This window comes from Pygoscelis adeliae, unplaced genomic scaffold (genome assembly GCF_000699105.1).
Source record: "Pygoscelis adeliae isolate BGI_AS28 unplaced genomic scaffold, ASM69910v1 Scaffold294, whole genome shotgun sequence".
In the NCBI taxonomy this organism is placed as follows: domain Eukaryota; kingdom Metazoa; phylum Chordata; class Aves; order Sphenisciformes; family Spheniscidae; genus Pygoscelis; species Pygoscelis adeliae.
Window position 1 is genome coordinate 169,621 of NW_008824722.1, and position 11,575 is coordinate 181,195.

General features: G+C 57.7%; 1 protein-coding gene across 1 annotated transcript in view; it reads right to left on the bottom strand.

The window, feature by feature from the left end:
* TRIM8 (tripartite motif containing 8) overlaps positions 1 to 11,575 on the bottom strand; it is a 38,374-nt gene that overhangs the window by 12,722 nt on the left and 14,077 nt on the right. Inside the window, exons 2-3 of the mRNA XM_009323277.1 lie at positions 1,302 to 1,397; positions 164 to 397 (exon numbers count right to left, since the gene is read on the bottom strand). Of these exons, the coding sequence (XP_009321552.1) occupies positions 164 to 397; positions 1,302 to 1,397 (330 nt within the window). The remainder of the gene's footprint in view (positions 1 to 163; positions 398 to 1,301; positions 1,398 to 11,575) is intronic.

The following is an 11,575-nucleotide window of genomic DNA, read 5'->3' on the forward strand; positions in this document are numbered from 1 at the left end:
GCCAGTGCTGAGCCTCCCCTGCTCCTCCTCGCCTTCCCCCACTGCTGAGCCTTCTAGAGGCACCAGCAAGTCCCCATCAGTGCCCCCAGCCCACTCTCACAACGCTCCTGCGCAACCAGACCTCCCCCTGGCCCCCTCCCCCAGCACAGGCAGCTCATCTCACCTTCATGAAGTTGATGTCCTCGGTTTTGTCGAACATGACCTGGACAGAGCTGAGGAGCTTCTTGGCCTCCTGCATGCGCTCGTTGAGGTGGAGGACCTGGGCTGCGTTCTCATTGCAGAACTTGGCCTGGGCCTTGTCCAGGATCTCCATGGTCTTCCGCAAGTCCTCGTCCAAAATCTGGTGCATCTTCTCATACTGCAGGCGCACCTCGTCCTTCAGCTGGCTCACCTTCTCCTGGGGGAGAGGAGCAGGGTCAGCCTCTCTGCACCCTCCAACCTCCGCCGTGATGCCCCAGGACACCTGGGTCCTTTCCCCAGCAGGGGTGGGTGCAGCCCGAGAGCTGCACTATAGCTCTGCTCTCCTGCAATGCCCACACAGACCAAACCCTGCGGTCAGCTGTCACGTGGGACTCCTACATGCCAGAGACCCAACAGGGCCACTGTGGAGGTTTGGCTAATCCCCTGGACCTACCTCCTGGGATCTAGGTGGGGATCACGTCCGGAGAGCTAATGCCAAGCAACAACCTGCCACAACACTGAGGCAGGTGTGCTCCCTTGAAAAACCCTGCCCATCCCCATCCCCATCCTCATCCCCATTCCCATCCTCATCCTCATCCCTGCCCTCATCCCCACCCCAGGCTGGAGTCATGTCATGCTCCAGAGCCCTTCCCTCCATGCTCTGGGAGGCCAAGGGGCTTTAAGGACCACAAGCTGATCTTGTTTTACCCAGCAAAACACTTGCTTGCATCTCTTCCACCTCCTGGGTATTTCAGTGGTTTATTCGGGGATCTCGCATCTCCAGACCCTCCCCTCCCACTCGGGATGAAGTGGGTGGCCCAGGGAAGGCTGTGCTGAGCTGAGCCGGGGGGCCACCTGATATTTAAGAACAGCCTCATTCCTTGCCTCCCAACTCACACCAGGACCCATGAGGCTGTAGGGCAGCCCCAAACACATTTCATCTTCCAAAAGTAGGACTGCCAGGACAGGAATGGAGACAGCAGGTCCGGCCGGCCACTATTCCCCTGTGTGTCCTCCCTCCTCCCTGCCCACCTGGCCCCTACGCCCTGGGAGCCTGTCCCCATCGCGCCATGGGGTGACAGTCCCCGGGGCTGGCCACAACAGGGTGAAGCACCAGTTACCTCGACCAGCCGTTTGTCCGATTCCAGCTTGTAGAGCTGCTCTTCGATGTCTTGCTCCCGCTCCTCCAGGCGGTCCTGCTGCTTCATCAGCATCTTCTGCAGAGACAGGTGAGAAAAGCAGCCATCAGAGCCTGGTGGCCACATGCACTGGGAAGCTTTGGTGCCGCCCTCACCGGCTCTGCCCACGTGGTTTGGAACGGGCAGGGCTTTTTCCCAGCAGGATGCCATCGCTGAGCTGAAAGCCCACACGTGGCTGGTGGAGGTGGAAACCTCGCTATTTCAATGGCCATGCAGAGGGGCCGTGTGTGCTGGGCTGCCTTATCAGCTGGGGACCTTGATTTGGGTCCCCTCGGTGGCGGCAGCCCCTTGCCAAGCCCTGGGAACCCGGGGGGGGCACAGAGAGGCTCATCTCCCACTATGGCAGCACTGTTTCGAGGCACATCACCCATCGCCAGCAGGCTCCTGTGAGACGTTGCCACCCGCCTCGCACTCCCATATGCCACGCCAAATCCTTTCTCCCTTCCCCGCCTCGGTGACAAGCCACAGAGCCAGCGTCAGCATAATCAGGAGGGACAGAGAGAGGAGGAACGGGGCCTCCCCCCGCCACGCTGTCAGCCCCCGGCCCCCACTCCGCGGGGCTGGGCCTGGGCCATCAGCCTAGTAACTGGGACAAAACGTTATCCCCAGCAATCAGTGTCAGCGTCTCGCTCCTGCACATTTCCCCAGCCAGGATGAAACCCACTACCCATGAGAGAAGGGCTCCGTCCCTGTGAACAGGAGCAGGGCTTCCCAAAAACACCCCTCAAAATCAGCTCCTAATTTTTTCCCACCATGGTTGTCCCCAGGGAAAGCCACCACACCAGCAGGGTGAGAAGGGCTGCACCCGGCACGGAGATGCAGCATTAGAGACTGTCAGTGACGGGGGTGAGATGGGAAGAAACCGGCAGCGAGGATGAATTTCGAGGGGATTATTGCTATTATAAACCACCGCTCGGGGATTTATAATCAAGTAATTAATTCCTGGACGAGGCGGGAGGGGGAGGGTGGCAGAGGCGCTGCCGGGATTAATTGTATTGCAGGGAAAGGCTGTCAACTCCGACTCAATTCGGGAAATGCGAAGCCTCCTCCCTCTTGTTTTTCTTAAGGTCTCGGGCACCTCCAGCCTCACTGCCACTGGGCTCCTACCACTAATAATGAGGAGCTAAAAACACCCAGCTTCCCAGTCGCAGTCACCACTCCACATGCGTGCCGAGTGCCCATGTGTGTGCACTCACCCACGCACACACACGGAGATGGACACACTCCGCTCCAGTCCACTGAAACAGGGTCCGAGGAGCAGTGACAGTGATGCGGACCCCCCAGGCATGGGGGGATGTTCACTGGCATGTGCATGCAGAAATACACGGGCCTGCGAGTATCCAAGGGCATCGCTGCTGCTGTTCTTAAGACCAGCTGAATAGGTGGGAGCGTCCACACAGAGAAAGATTTGATGCATGTATTAAAAATCTCCTTTTTTCATTGTAAAAGGGTCGTTATTTGCACTGCTGCGGCACCAGGAGGCTGCAACCCACTCCTGGGTTAAATACGGTGGGAACTGAGCTCGGGAGAGCGGGTGCAGCACCACTTGCTCAGAGAGAGCCAAGGGCGCAGGCAGAACTGCGTCCCAGGTCTTGTGCCAGCAGCCAGGCCAGGGCGCGGGGCTGCTGGTGGCTTTTCTGAGGGCTCAGCTGAGGTTTTGGGTCCAGCACTGGGCAGAGCTGTGGGGCGGGCAGGCAGGGAGGCGGCGGACAGCAACCTGCTCCGGCAGTGGTGCAGGCAGATGCATGTCAACACGACCTGCTCTCAGGCACCGCTGGCTGAAAACACGGTTTGCAACATCCCTCTGCACGGGCCTGGTGTGGAGCGCAGCAAGTGCACCTGGCTTTGGATCCTGCCCCAGCATCCACAGGCTGGAATTTCCCCACTGAAATCGGGGTCGACTGATAGGAAAGCCATCCGCTCCAGGGAAGGAGATGCCTTCCCGCATCCCTGCTTGCAGGAGGCCGATCGAGCCCGGGAGCCAGGGCAGGTCTTGCAACGCAGGCTGAGTTTCTTGCTCTCCAAGCTGGAGAGCCAAAAGACATAGTAAGCCTTCGCACCGAGCCGTTCTCTATGCCTCCCTCCCTGCCGGCAGACCCCACGAGCAGCCAGACCCACCCCGCGCCAGCTAACCGGGAGGACGGCCGAGTCCAGTGGGGGCCCCGGGAGCAGCTGGGTCCCCTCCCTGCCTCCCCCTGCCGCCAGCTGGGGCAGGGCCGGGGAAAACCACGGGACGGGATCCAAGACTCACAGCTTGCGGGACACAGAGGCCAAAACCCCATCCCACCCCGGCATACGCATCAGGCGTCCGACGTGGAGCCACCCTGAGGCAGCCCCAGCTCGCCCCCCTGCCACTGCTGCCAGGATGCTCTCGTGGGGGGAAAGCAGGGTTTCCCATCACTGCCAGATGCCGGGCAGGCAGAGGCCACCCTGCCAGCCCCACCGGTGTGAGGGTCCCCCAAGGGATGGACCGAACAGCCCCGGACATGCACGTACCATCGCCCCCTTCCCGCTGCCCTGCAGCTGCCATTGCAGAGCTGCCAACCTTTGTGTTTTGTAACAAACCTCAGGGTGCTCCACTCCTGGAGCATACAATTATGTGACATCGCAAATATATACATAAATATATATACAAAAATAACTTTTGATATATATATAAGTTGACTTAGTAGCCCTTCACAGCTGGAAAAAGTGACCGAAATCCAGCCTAAAGCCATAGAAATCACAGAGAATAGAGGACATGCAGCGTTTTCTTTAAATCTCACATTTGAGCCACTCTCTTGATTTTAGGGTGATTTAAAAACCATACGTGCCTGGGATTGCAGCGGGATGGGAGGGCTTTTCACCCATGGCAACCAAAACCTTAACAAGACACATGGGTATGAACTACCCCTTCTGGCACCAAGGGGCGAAATCTCATTGTCTCCGCAGCACGGGCTGAATTCCTTAGGTATTTTGAAAAGGAAAATATATCCCTCCCCCTTCCATCCCCTCCCAAATCTGGTATTTCTGAAGTCATGAACTCCTCCTCCTCCTCCTCCTCCTCCAGGATCAGAATTTCTCAGGGTAATTTCTCATATTTCATGCATGACCTTGATGCTGGGAGAACTGCAGCTCCCTCTGTACAGGCGCCCTTCCTGGGCTCCAAGCAACTCCGTACTCCCAGTTTGTCTTTTCCGAGACACACCACCAGTTTGCGAAACGGCCGCCAAAAATGCTCTGTATTCCAACACCAGCTGAGAGTGAACTCATCTAATTAATTAACATGCTAATCTGCGGCCAGGGTAACTGTCTGGTCCACCCCAACCCTGCAGGCCACAGCGAGATGTGGCTAGTTGCTGGACACCAGTTTATTCTGCTGGAGTTGCACGTAATCTCCCCCCTCCTCATGGAAAAAAATAAAGGGGGGACAGAAAAAGGCTGAGCCCTAAGAGGAGGTTAGTGGGGCTCTCTGCAAACACGCCGTGGGCATCAACCCCACGCAGGAGCAGGACCGCCAAAGGTGGAAGGAGAAACGAGCAGAGGTTATCCTTTGCTTGCTGATCAGGAGCCCCACCGCTGGTGGAGCAGGGTGCAACCCGGGGAGCAATTGTGGCAAGTCCGGTGGGTTCGGGGTACCAAGGTCACGCACTGGGAGAGAAATGCTACTTGGAGGGCTATCTCTGCGGGAAGCAAAGCAAGCACTGCAAGGTCTCATTCCAGGGAGGATGCGCACAGCTGGTCCCTGTGGGATCGTGCCGGGTAAAAGGCTTGCTGACCATCACTATCCGCCCAGCACTTGCTAGGAGGAAACCACCGCCAGGGAAACCACCCTCGCCACGTGTACACCTTACTGCACCTCCCAGTCCATCCCCCTGAACCTGCACGCGGGCAGCTCTGCACCGGCCCCAGCTCCCAGCGGCCGCTCCAGTGTGGGACACGTCCACCACCCAGGCAGAGGACGGGGACACGTCTGCCGGGGGACAGGGTTGCCCCGACATAGCAGAACATCTGCAAGATTAAATGCCTGCAGCCACAAGACAGAAAGATGGTAATAGTTTAACAGCTCGGACGATACAGGGCATCTGGGTTCTTGATCCGAGAGTCATTATAGAGCTGCAGCACCGCAAGCGTCAGCTGTGTTACATGCACGGGTCCAGCTCAGCCGGCCGGGCAACCCGCCACTGCAAAGGGGGGCACCGGGGTGTGGGAAGGAGCTCACACCCACCCGAGACCTCCCAGGCAGGGAGAAATCTGTGGGCAAGATGTCTCCCTGGCTTGTCTCAGGCTGGTCTCACCACTGTCCTCTCCCAAAGGACAGGTCTAAGTCTGCGGTCGCTGCTGAGCCCGTGATCATGGTGGATTATGCCCCTGCCCCGCCTGGAGCCCAGCACTCCCCTCGTCCCCGCTTTGAAGCCCCCAGCAGCCTGTGGCCCTGAGGTTCGCACCGGGGCAGCAAAATGCCATGACATGCCCCAAGGTTTTGCCTGCTCTGAGGATGGCCAGGGTCCCCACGTGCCTCCCGGGAAGAGCCAGCAGGGGAGAGCCTGCAGACGCCCTTCCCCAGGGGCTCAAGCACTCACCAGCCCCTGCCCAACTCCCAGTGGGATCAGGAAGGAGCCTGGCAGCTTCACCAAAGCCAGAGAGGTGCCCCACGACCCGCCAAGCAGCTCTGGTTTTAAATGAGAGTGGGAGCAGTGAAAAGCCTTACTGTGCTCACGGGGGAAATGAAGCCCATGCAGCTTCTCTGATGTCTAATAAGGGATGTGCATCCTTCAGGACTGTTCCCCTGGCAAGAGCAACCACATCCCTGAACACCAACCTGCGGGACGCTTGCAGGATGCTAATTCCCAATAAATTGAGCTGAAACCGGCCGTGGGTTTGGTGGGTACTAGAGGAGGGAAGGTAGACAAACCACAAGAGGACACAGCCCTTGTTCCCATAGGAAACCAGGAGGAGCAGAGAGCCAGACTGCGCCACAGAGTGCCTTTAACCGCAGCTGGACGGCTGGCCCAGGACAGGCGCGCTCGCTTCTCTGCCTCCCTCCTTCCTTCTCTGCGCCCGGACCTTCCCCTTGCCGCCAAATCCTAGCTGCCGAGTGAATAAGAACATTGTTTGCAGCCACCGGAAAGCCAGAACGGAGGGAGCAGCTCGGAGCACGAGGGGGAGGAAGGGCGAGGAGGAGGAAGGTGGAACCGGAGTGAGGAAGCCACGAAGGGCAGATGCCTGTCGCGGGAATGGCTCCAGACACCTGCAGCTCAGCCCAGGGACCGGGATCAAGGGCCCCCATTGAGACCCGCGTCCCGGCACATTGCTGGAGATGAGCCTGAAGTCACAGTGACTGAATTTTAATGCACTGAGAGCCCTGGACCGAGGAGACGAGCACAACCTTTCGCCTCCCCACACCTCCCACTCGCAGGCTTCCTGCTCCCCACCCCAGCAGCCGTCAGCTGGCCGGTTTTCTGAGAAAAACCCACGCGACGAGCTATTCTCATCCCTCCTCAAAGCGTCCCCCCACCTGCCAACACACCGGCACCTTGACACCGCATGGCTCTGGGGCACGGCACCCCCGTGCCCCAAAAAAACAGGATCTCAAACCATGAGATCCTGCACCGCTGCAGCCCGAGGGGACCCATCCCCACAGCCCAAACCCCCTGGAGCATCCTTCCCACCACCCCCCATGGTCCCCTGCTAACCAGACCCAGGCAAAAGCAGCTCTTTCAAACTCCCCGCAGCCCCCACGGCACTCATAGGAGGCTGATCCGCTTACAAGGACAGGAAGGAAATGTTTTCTGGTTGGGGTTTCATCTTGCACACATTTACAGTAAGCACCAGGCAGGAGGGGAGGTCTCGGGCCAGAGCAAGAGGCCTCGCCTTCCCCGGCCAGCCTGGAGCACACACATGCTGCTCTGGGGTTTGGCATTTCTCACGGTGCTGCCTGCGCAGAGATCAGGCTGGTCTATCCCCAGCAGGGGAAGAAAGAGGGGAAGGGAACAGCCTCCAGGATATTAATAGCTGCCCTTGCTAGGAAGGGATGGGAGCAGCAGCCACACAGTGCACAGGCATCAGAGACCCCTTGCTAGCGCCAAGGGACCCCCGGAGCACCAGGAGAGCTGGCGCTTCATAGAAAAGGGCTGGAGGCCAAACATCCAGTGCCAGCTTAGGGGAACGGGATGCGGGGCGCTTCTCGCAAGAGTGGCTCTCTGCCCTGTTCTCACACTGGGGTGGGTGGAGACAGGGTGCCTCCTGCCTGTCCCTATCTCCCTGCGAGGCACTGCCTGGTCTCCGAGCCTTCCCCAGCACACCGGGGAGGAGAAACCATCAGGCTAAGCCCCATGTCCCACCTCCATCGGCTACCCCAGATGCAAAGCCCCATGTCCCACCTCCGGTTCCCGTGCCGGCACAGGACATGGGACACAGCAGCTGGATGCTTCCCCCAAGCCACGACTCACGGCTGCTCAGTGGTATTCAGGTCAGCCCTTGTCCCTGCGGCACCCCAGGACAGCAGGCATGGCAGACCACGCTACTCTGCTCCTCCGCACGGCCTTGCACCAGCAGACCCCAGACCGCTGCAGGGCTGTGCTGGTGCCCGCAGCCCGGGACAGCTCTTCCCCTTGTTTACACCCGGCAGAAAGGAAGAACTCGTTAGTAAGGGGAAAATACGAGGCATTGTGTTGCGTGAGGCCAGCAGCGGGATTTCTGGAGGCCAGGAAACGGGGACCTATTCTCCATCGGAAAGCGACCTTCAGAAGGACCTTGAGGATGTTAATTTGCCTCCCCGGGCCTCTGTGTTCCCCCCCCCCCGCTCCCCACTGCTGCGGGGGTTACTTGTGGCTGTGCCTCTCGCACAAATGGGGGAAGGAGGCTGGGGCTCTACCTGCAGTTTTCAGACCCCAACTTCAAGCCATGGCCCGGCTGCCACTGCTGTCAGTGTCCTCTGAGCAGGAACGAAGATCTGCTTCAAGGGGAAAAGGGGGATAAGGGAGGTTAAGGAGCAGGGAGACAAGGCCAGTGGCTGCAGAAGCATCCCCTCTGTGCCAGCAGCCCCACAAGTCCTGGAGGCAGAAGCCTTCCGGATATGGGGTGCTCAGTATGGGCGATGTGCCCCTGAAAACAGAGGGGCCCCAAACACTGAAGCCACTTTTGCGGTGTGTTGGAGGGTAGGAACGAGGCCATGCCAATCATGGGTCAGCGTCAGACGAGCTGCCCCCGTACAAAGCCCAGCAAGAGGCAGTGAAAGTGGGGTAAACCGCCTCTGCCAGACCTGAGGCTCAAGCCTCGCTCACAGCATGGGGAGGAGAGGAAGAAAGGAGCTGGAAACATGCCAGGAAGATGAATACAGGGACGGAGGAGCTGGTTTGCACACCAAGAGTGCAGCCAGGTGAGTTCCAACTGATGCCACCAGCTCCACAGGACAAAGATGAGCCTCGGTGATGCCTGTGCCTTTGGCCAGCGCAGCCGCCCCCTGCCCCGGATCCGCCAGGAGAGACGCACCCAGCCAGGGAAAATGTGCTCCCGTGCCGTGTCCCGGCAGCACAGGGACAGCAGATGCTTTTGGGTGGTGCAGGAGCAAGACGAACAGACCGGCTCTGAGAGTTGCCGGGGCTGCGGCTGCAGGCGCAACCAGGCCCTCAGGGCAGCGAGGAGCTCAAGAAATCTTTTTTCTCTCCGCTGGGAAGGGAGGGAGAGAAGATCCCCGCCCAGGCCTGGGCACGGACACCGGCCAGCAGCCCTCCCCAGCCAGCTTTCAGGAGGGAGGACAGTCCAGGCCGCCTTCGCCTGGGAGCAAAGGAGAGCCAGGAGGAGTCACAGGGCTCGGCTCCATGTTTATGAAGGACAAGATCCACGTCTTCTCTGCCACCAGGGATGTGAGGGAGGAGGTTTTTTCCCACCTCTTTTGGTTTTAGGGGGAAAATGTCCTAGTTTGGGGCTGCTTATAAATCAGTGCCAAAATTCACCCTGCTGCTGAGCCATCTCTGGCACGGGGCTCCAGCTGCAGACCCCGGCACAAGCCCGCCCTGCCCAGCACGACCCAGCACCAAATGCCCTTTGAGCAACCAGCTCTGGAGCACCGGCATCGGGGCATTGCTGGGGCACTCTGGGAAAGCGCAGGGGTTTGCAACATCCCAGGAAGTTTCAGAAACCTAGACCCAAACGCCTTGAGCAACCGTTTCTAGCCACTTGGGACCTCAGACTGACACCAACACCTGGCGCACATCTGGCCCCGATGACCAACATCGCCTTGCGCTTCCTCCCTGCCATGCCAGAAAATAAAATCTGGGCCCTGCAGCTACACTGACTGGGATTTACCAGATTTCACAGTTTTTCAGAGCCTAAGAGAGAGTGTAAGAAGTCCTGCCCTTTCCACTTTCGGCACGCTCTATGTTTGTGGTTTCTTGAATGTTTCAATCAATTTACATGTACGTTACAGAGGCCCTAACCTCCTTTTCTCCCTCTTCTGTCTCTGTTTTCATACATCTACCCCCACCCGACCATGGATCCAGCTGAAAAATTAAGCCAGTAAAAAAAAGCAGTCTCTTTTCAGCTGGATCATCTCCCCAAACTGGCTCTCACAAGTGCTCTGCCAGCTCCAGTGGTGGCAGTCTGGGCAGAAATGGGAGGTCGTTCAGTGCTGAAACTCAGTCGAATCACAAAATCCTGCTCCTCACACAAGCCCTATTGCTCTGACGTATCATCTGTGAGTCGCTCCTTCCATAACCCCCACAAAAAAATAAACAGGCTTTGGCAGCACCCCCCAATCCCGCCTCAATCTGCTGTTGTCCCAGCCTCATCTAGCTCTGTTGAATCCCAAGATCTTCCCAACATGCTGCAATCTCAGGGTCCCAGCCAGTCATCCCCAAACTGCGGCTGGCGGGATGCCTTGCCTTCAAAAGCAGCCATCCTTCAAAGACCCACTCCCATGCTTGGCAGCAAACCTACCCCCATCTGCAGCCCCTGCAAAATTGAGAAACCCTCACTCCCTCTTCCAAATAAACATCTTGGATTCAAGATCCAGCTGGCCTGTGTGATCTCAGAGCTTTCTCCCTGCAGGGGTGAAACACAGCCAGCCTCTTCCACCCTTCCTCCCATTGCAGGCTGAGCTGCCTCTCCCCTGCCCAAAGACCTCCGCTCTGCACCCGCCATGGCTCAGCCCTGCCACGGGAAGACCTGAGCTCTGAACAACAGCCCCTTCGGATTCCTACCCCCATTATTTCTAATTTCTGCTCCGGAGGGAGCCCGGCCCGAGGATCTGGATGCACAAGCAGGTTTTTGGGGGAACCCGGATACGACTGAGGAGCAGAGCAGCCGCAGCGATACCTGTGTGCACCCATGTGTCCCAGCCACGAGGCCACCGATAAGTGCAAAGGCCACGACCAGCAGCCATGTGCCCCTCAGCGTCTCGTTTGGTGACCCAGAGACGGGGGTCTGGCTGCATGGGCGGCACAAAGCCCTTCTCTGGGCTCAGGGCAGCACTAGAAAGAAAACCCTGCTTTGATTTAAAGGCCATGATTTTATTTTTTTTCCTCCCAACTGATCTAGTTAAACTTCCAACCGCTCAAGGCTATTTTAATTTGTACTGGTAAGTTAAATCAACACAAACAAGGGCAGAACAGGTTTATATGCACCTCTATTACTGGCTTGCACCAACTAGAGCGCAGCTAGATTTCTCCAGGCAGCTTTTTTTTTTTGTAATAAAGATAAGGGGGGACGTTTTTTGTGCACCTCCAACTGACAAATGGAGCCTGAAAGTGAGTTGGGAGTCAAAGCCTCGTGGAAAGTCAAGGTGACTTATGTGCCAATAGGCTGGATTCAAATAGCTTTGCAAAAATGCAGATCAACTAACAAGATTTATAAAACCCGTTAGGGGCTTAGAGGCTGCTTAATTCTCAAAGGTGTCAAGGAAGGTGCCTGACTCACAGCGGGACGGATGGGGCTTACAGAGGTGGCTATCTCAACCTTTTGGTTGAGAAGAAAAGGGGACTCAATTTCTCTTGGAAATGAGGTTTTGACATGCCGAGATGTTTACTCTGAGCCTTGGCTCCTCCATCACTTTAAAGAAAAAGAAACCAAGTCCTGCTGCTGCAGACAACTGTCACAAACATCTACCCAAAGCCACAGCAGAATCTGCTGCTTCAGCTCGCCAGCACCAGACACCACCCAGAGGAGTAAGAGACTCAATAGGATTCAGCACACAAGCTGGAAAAAATAGAAGGGGG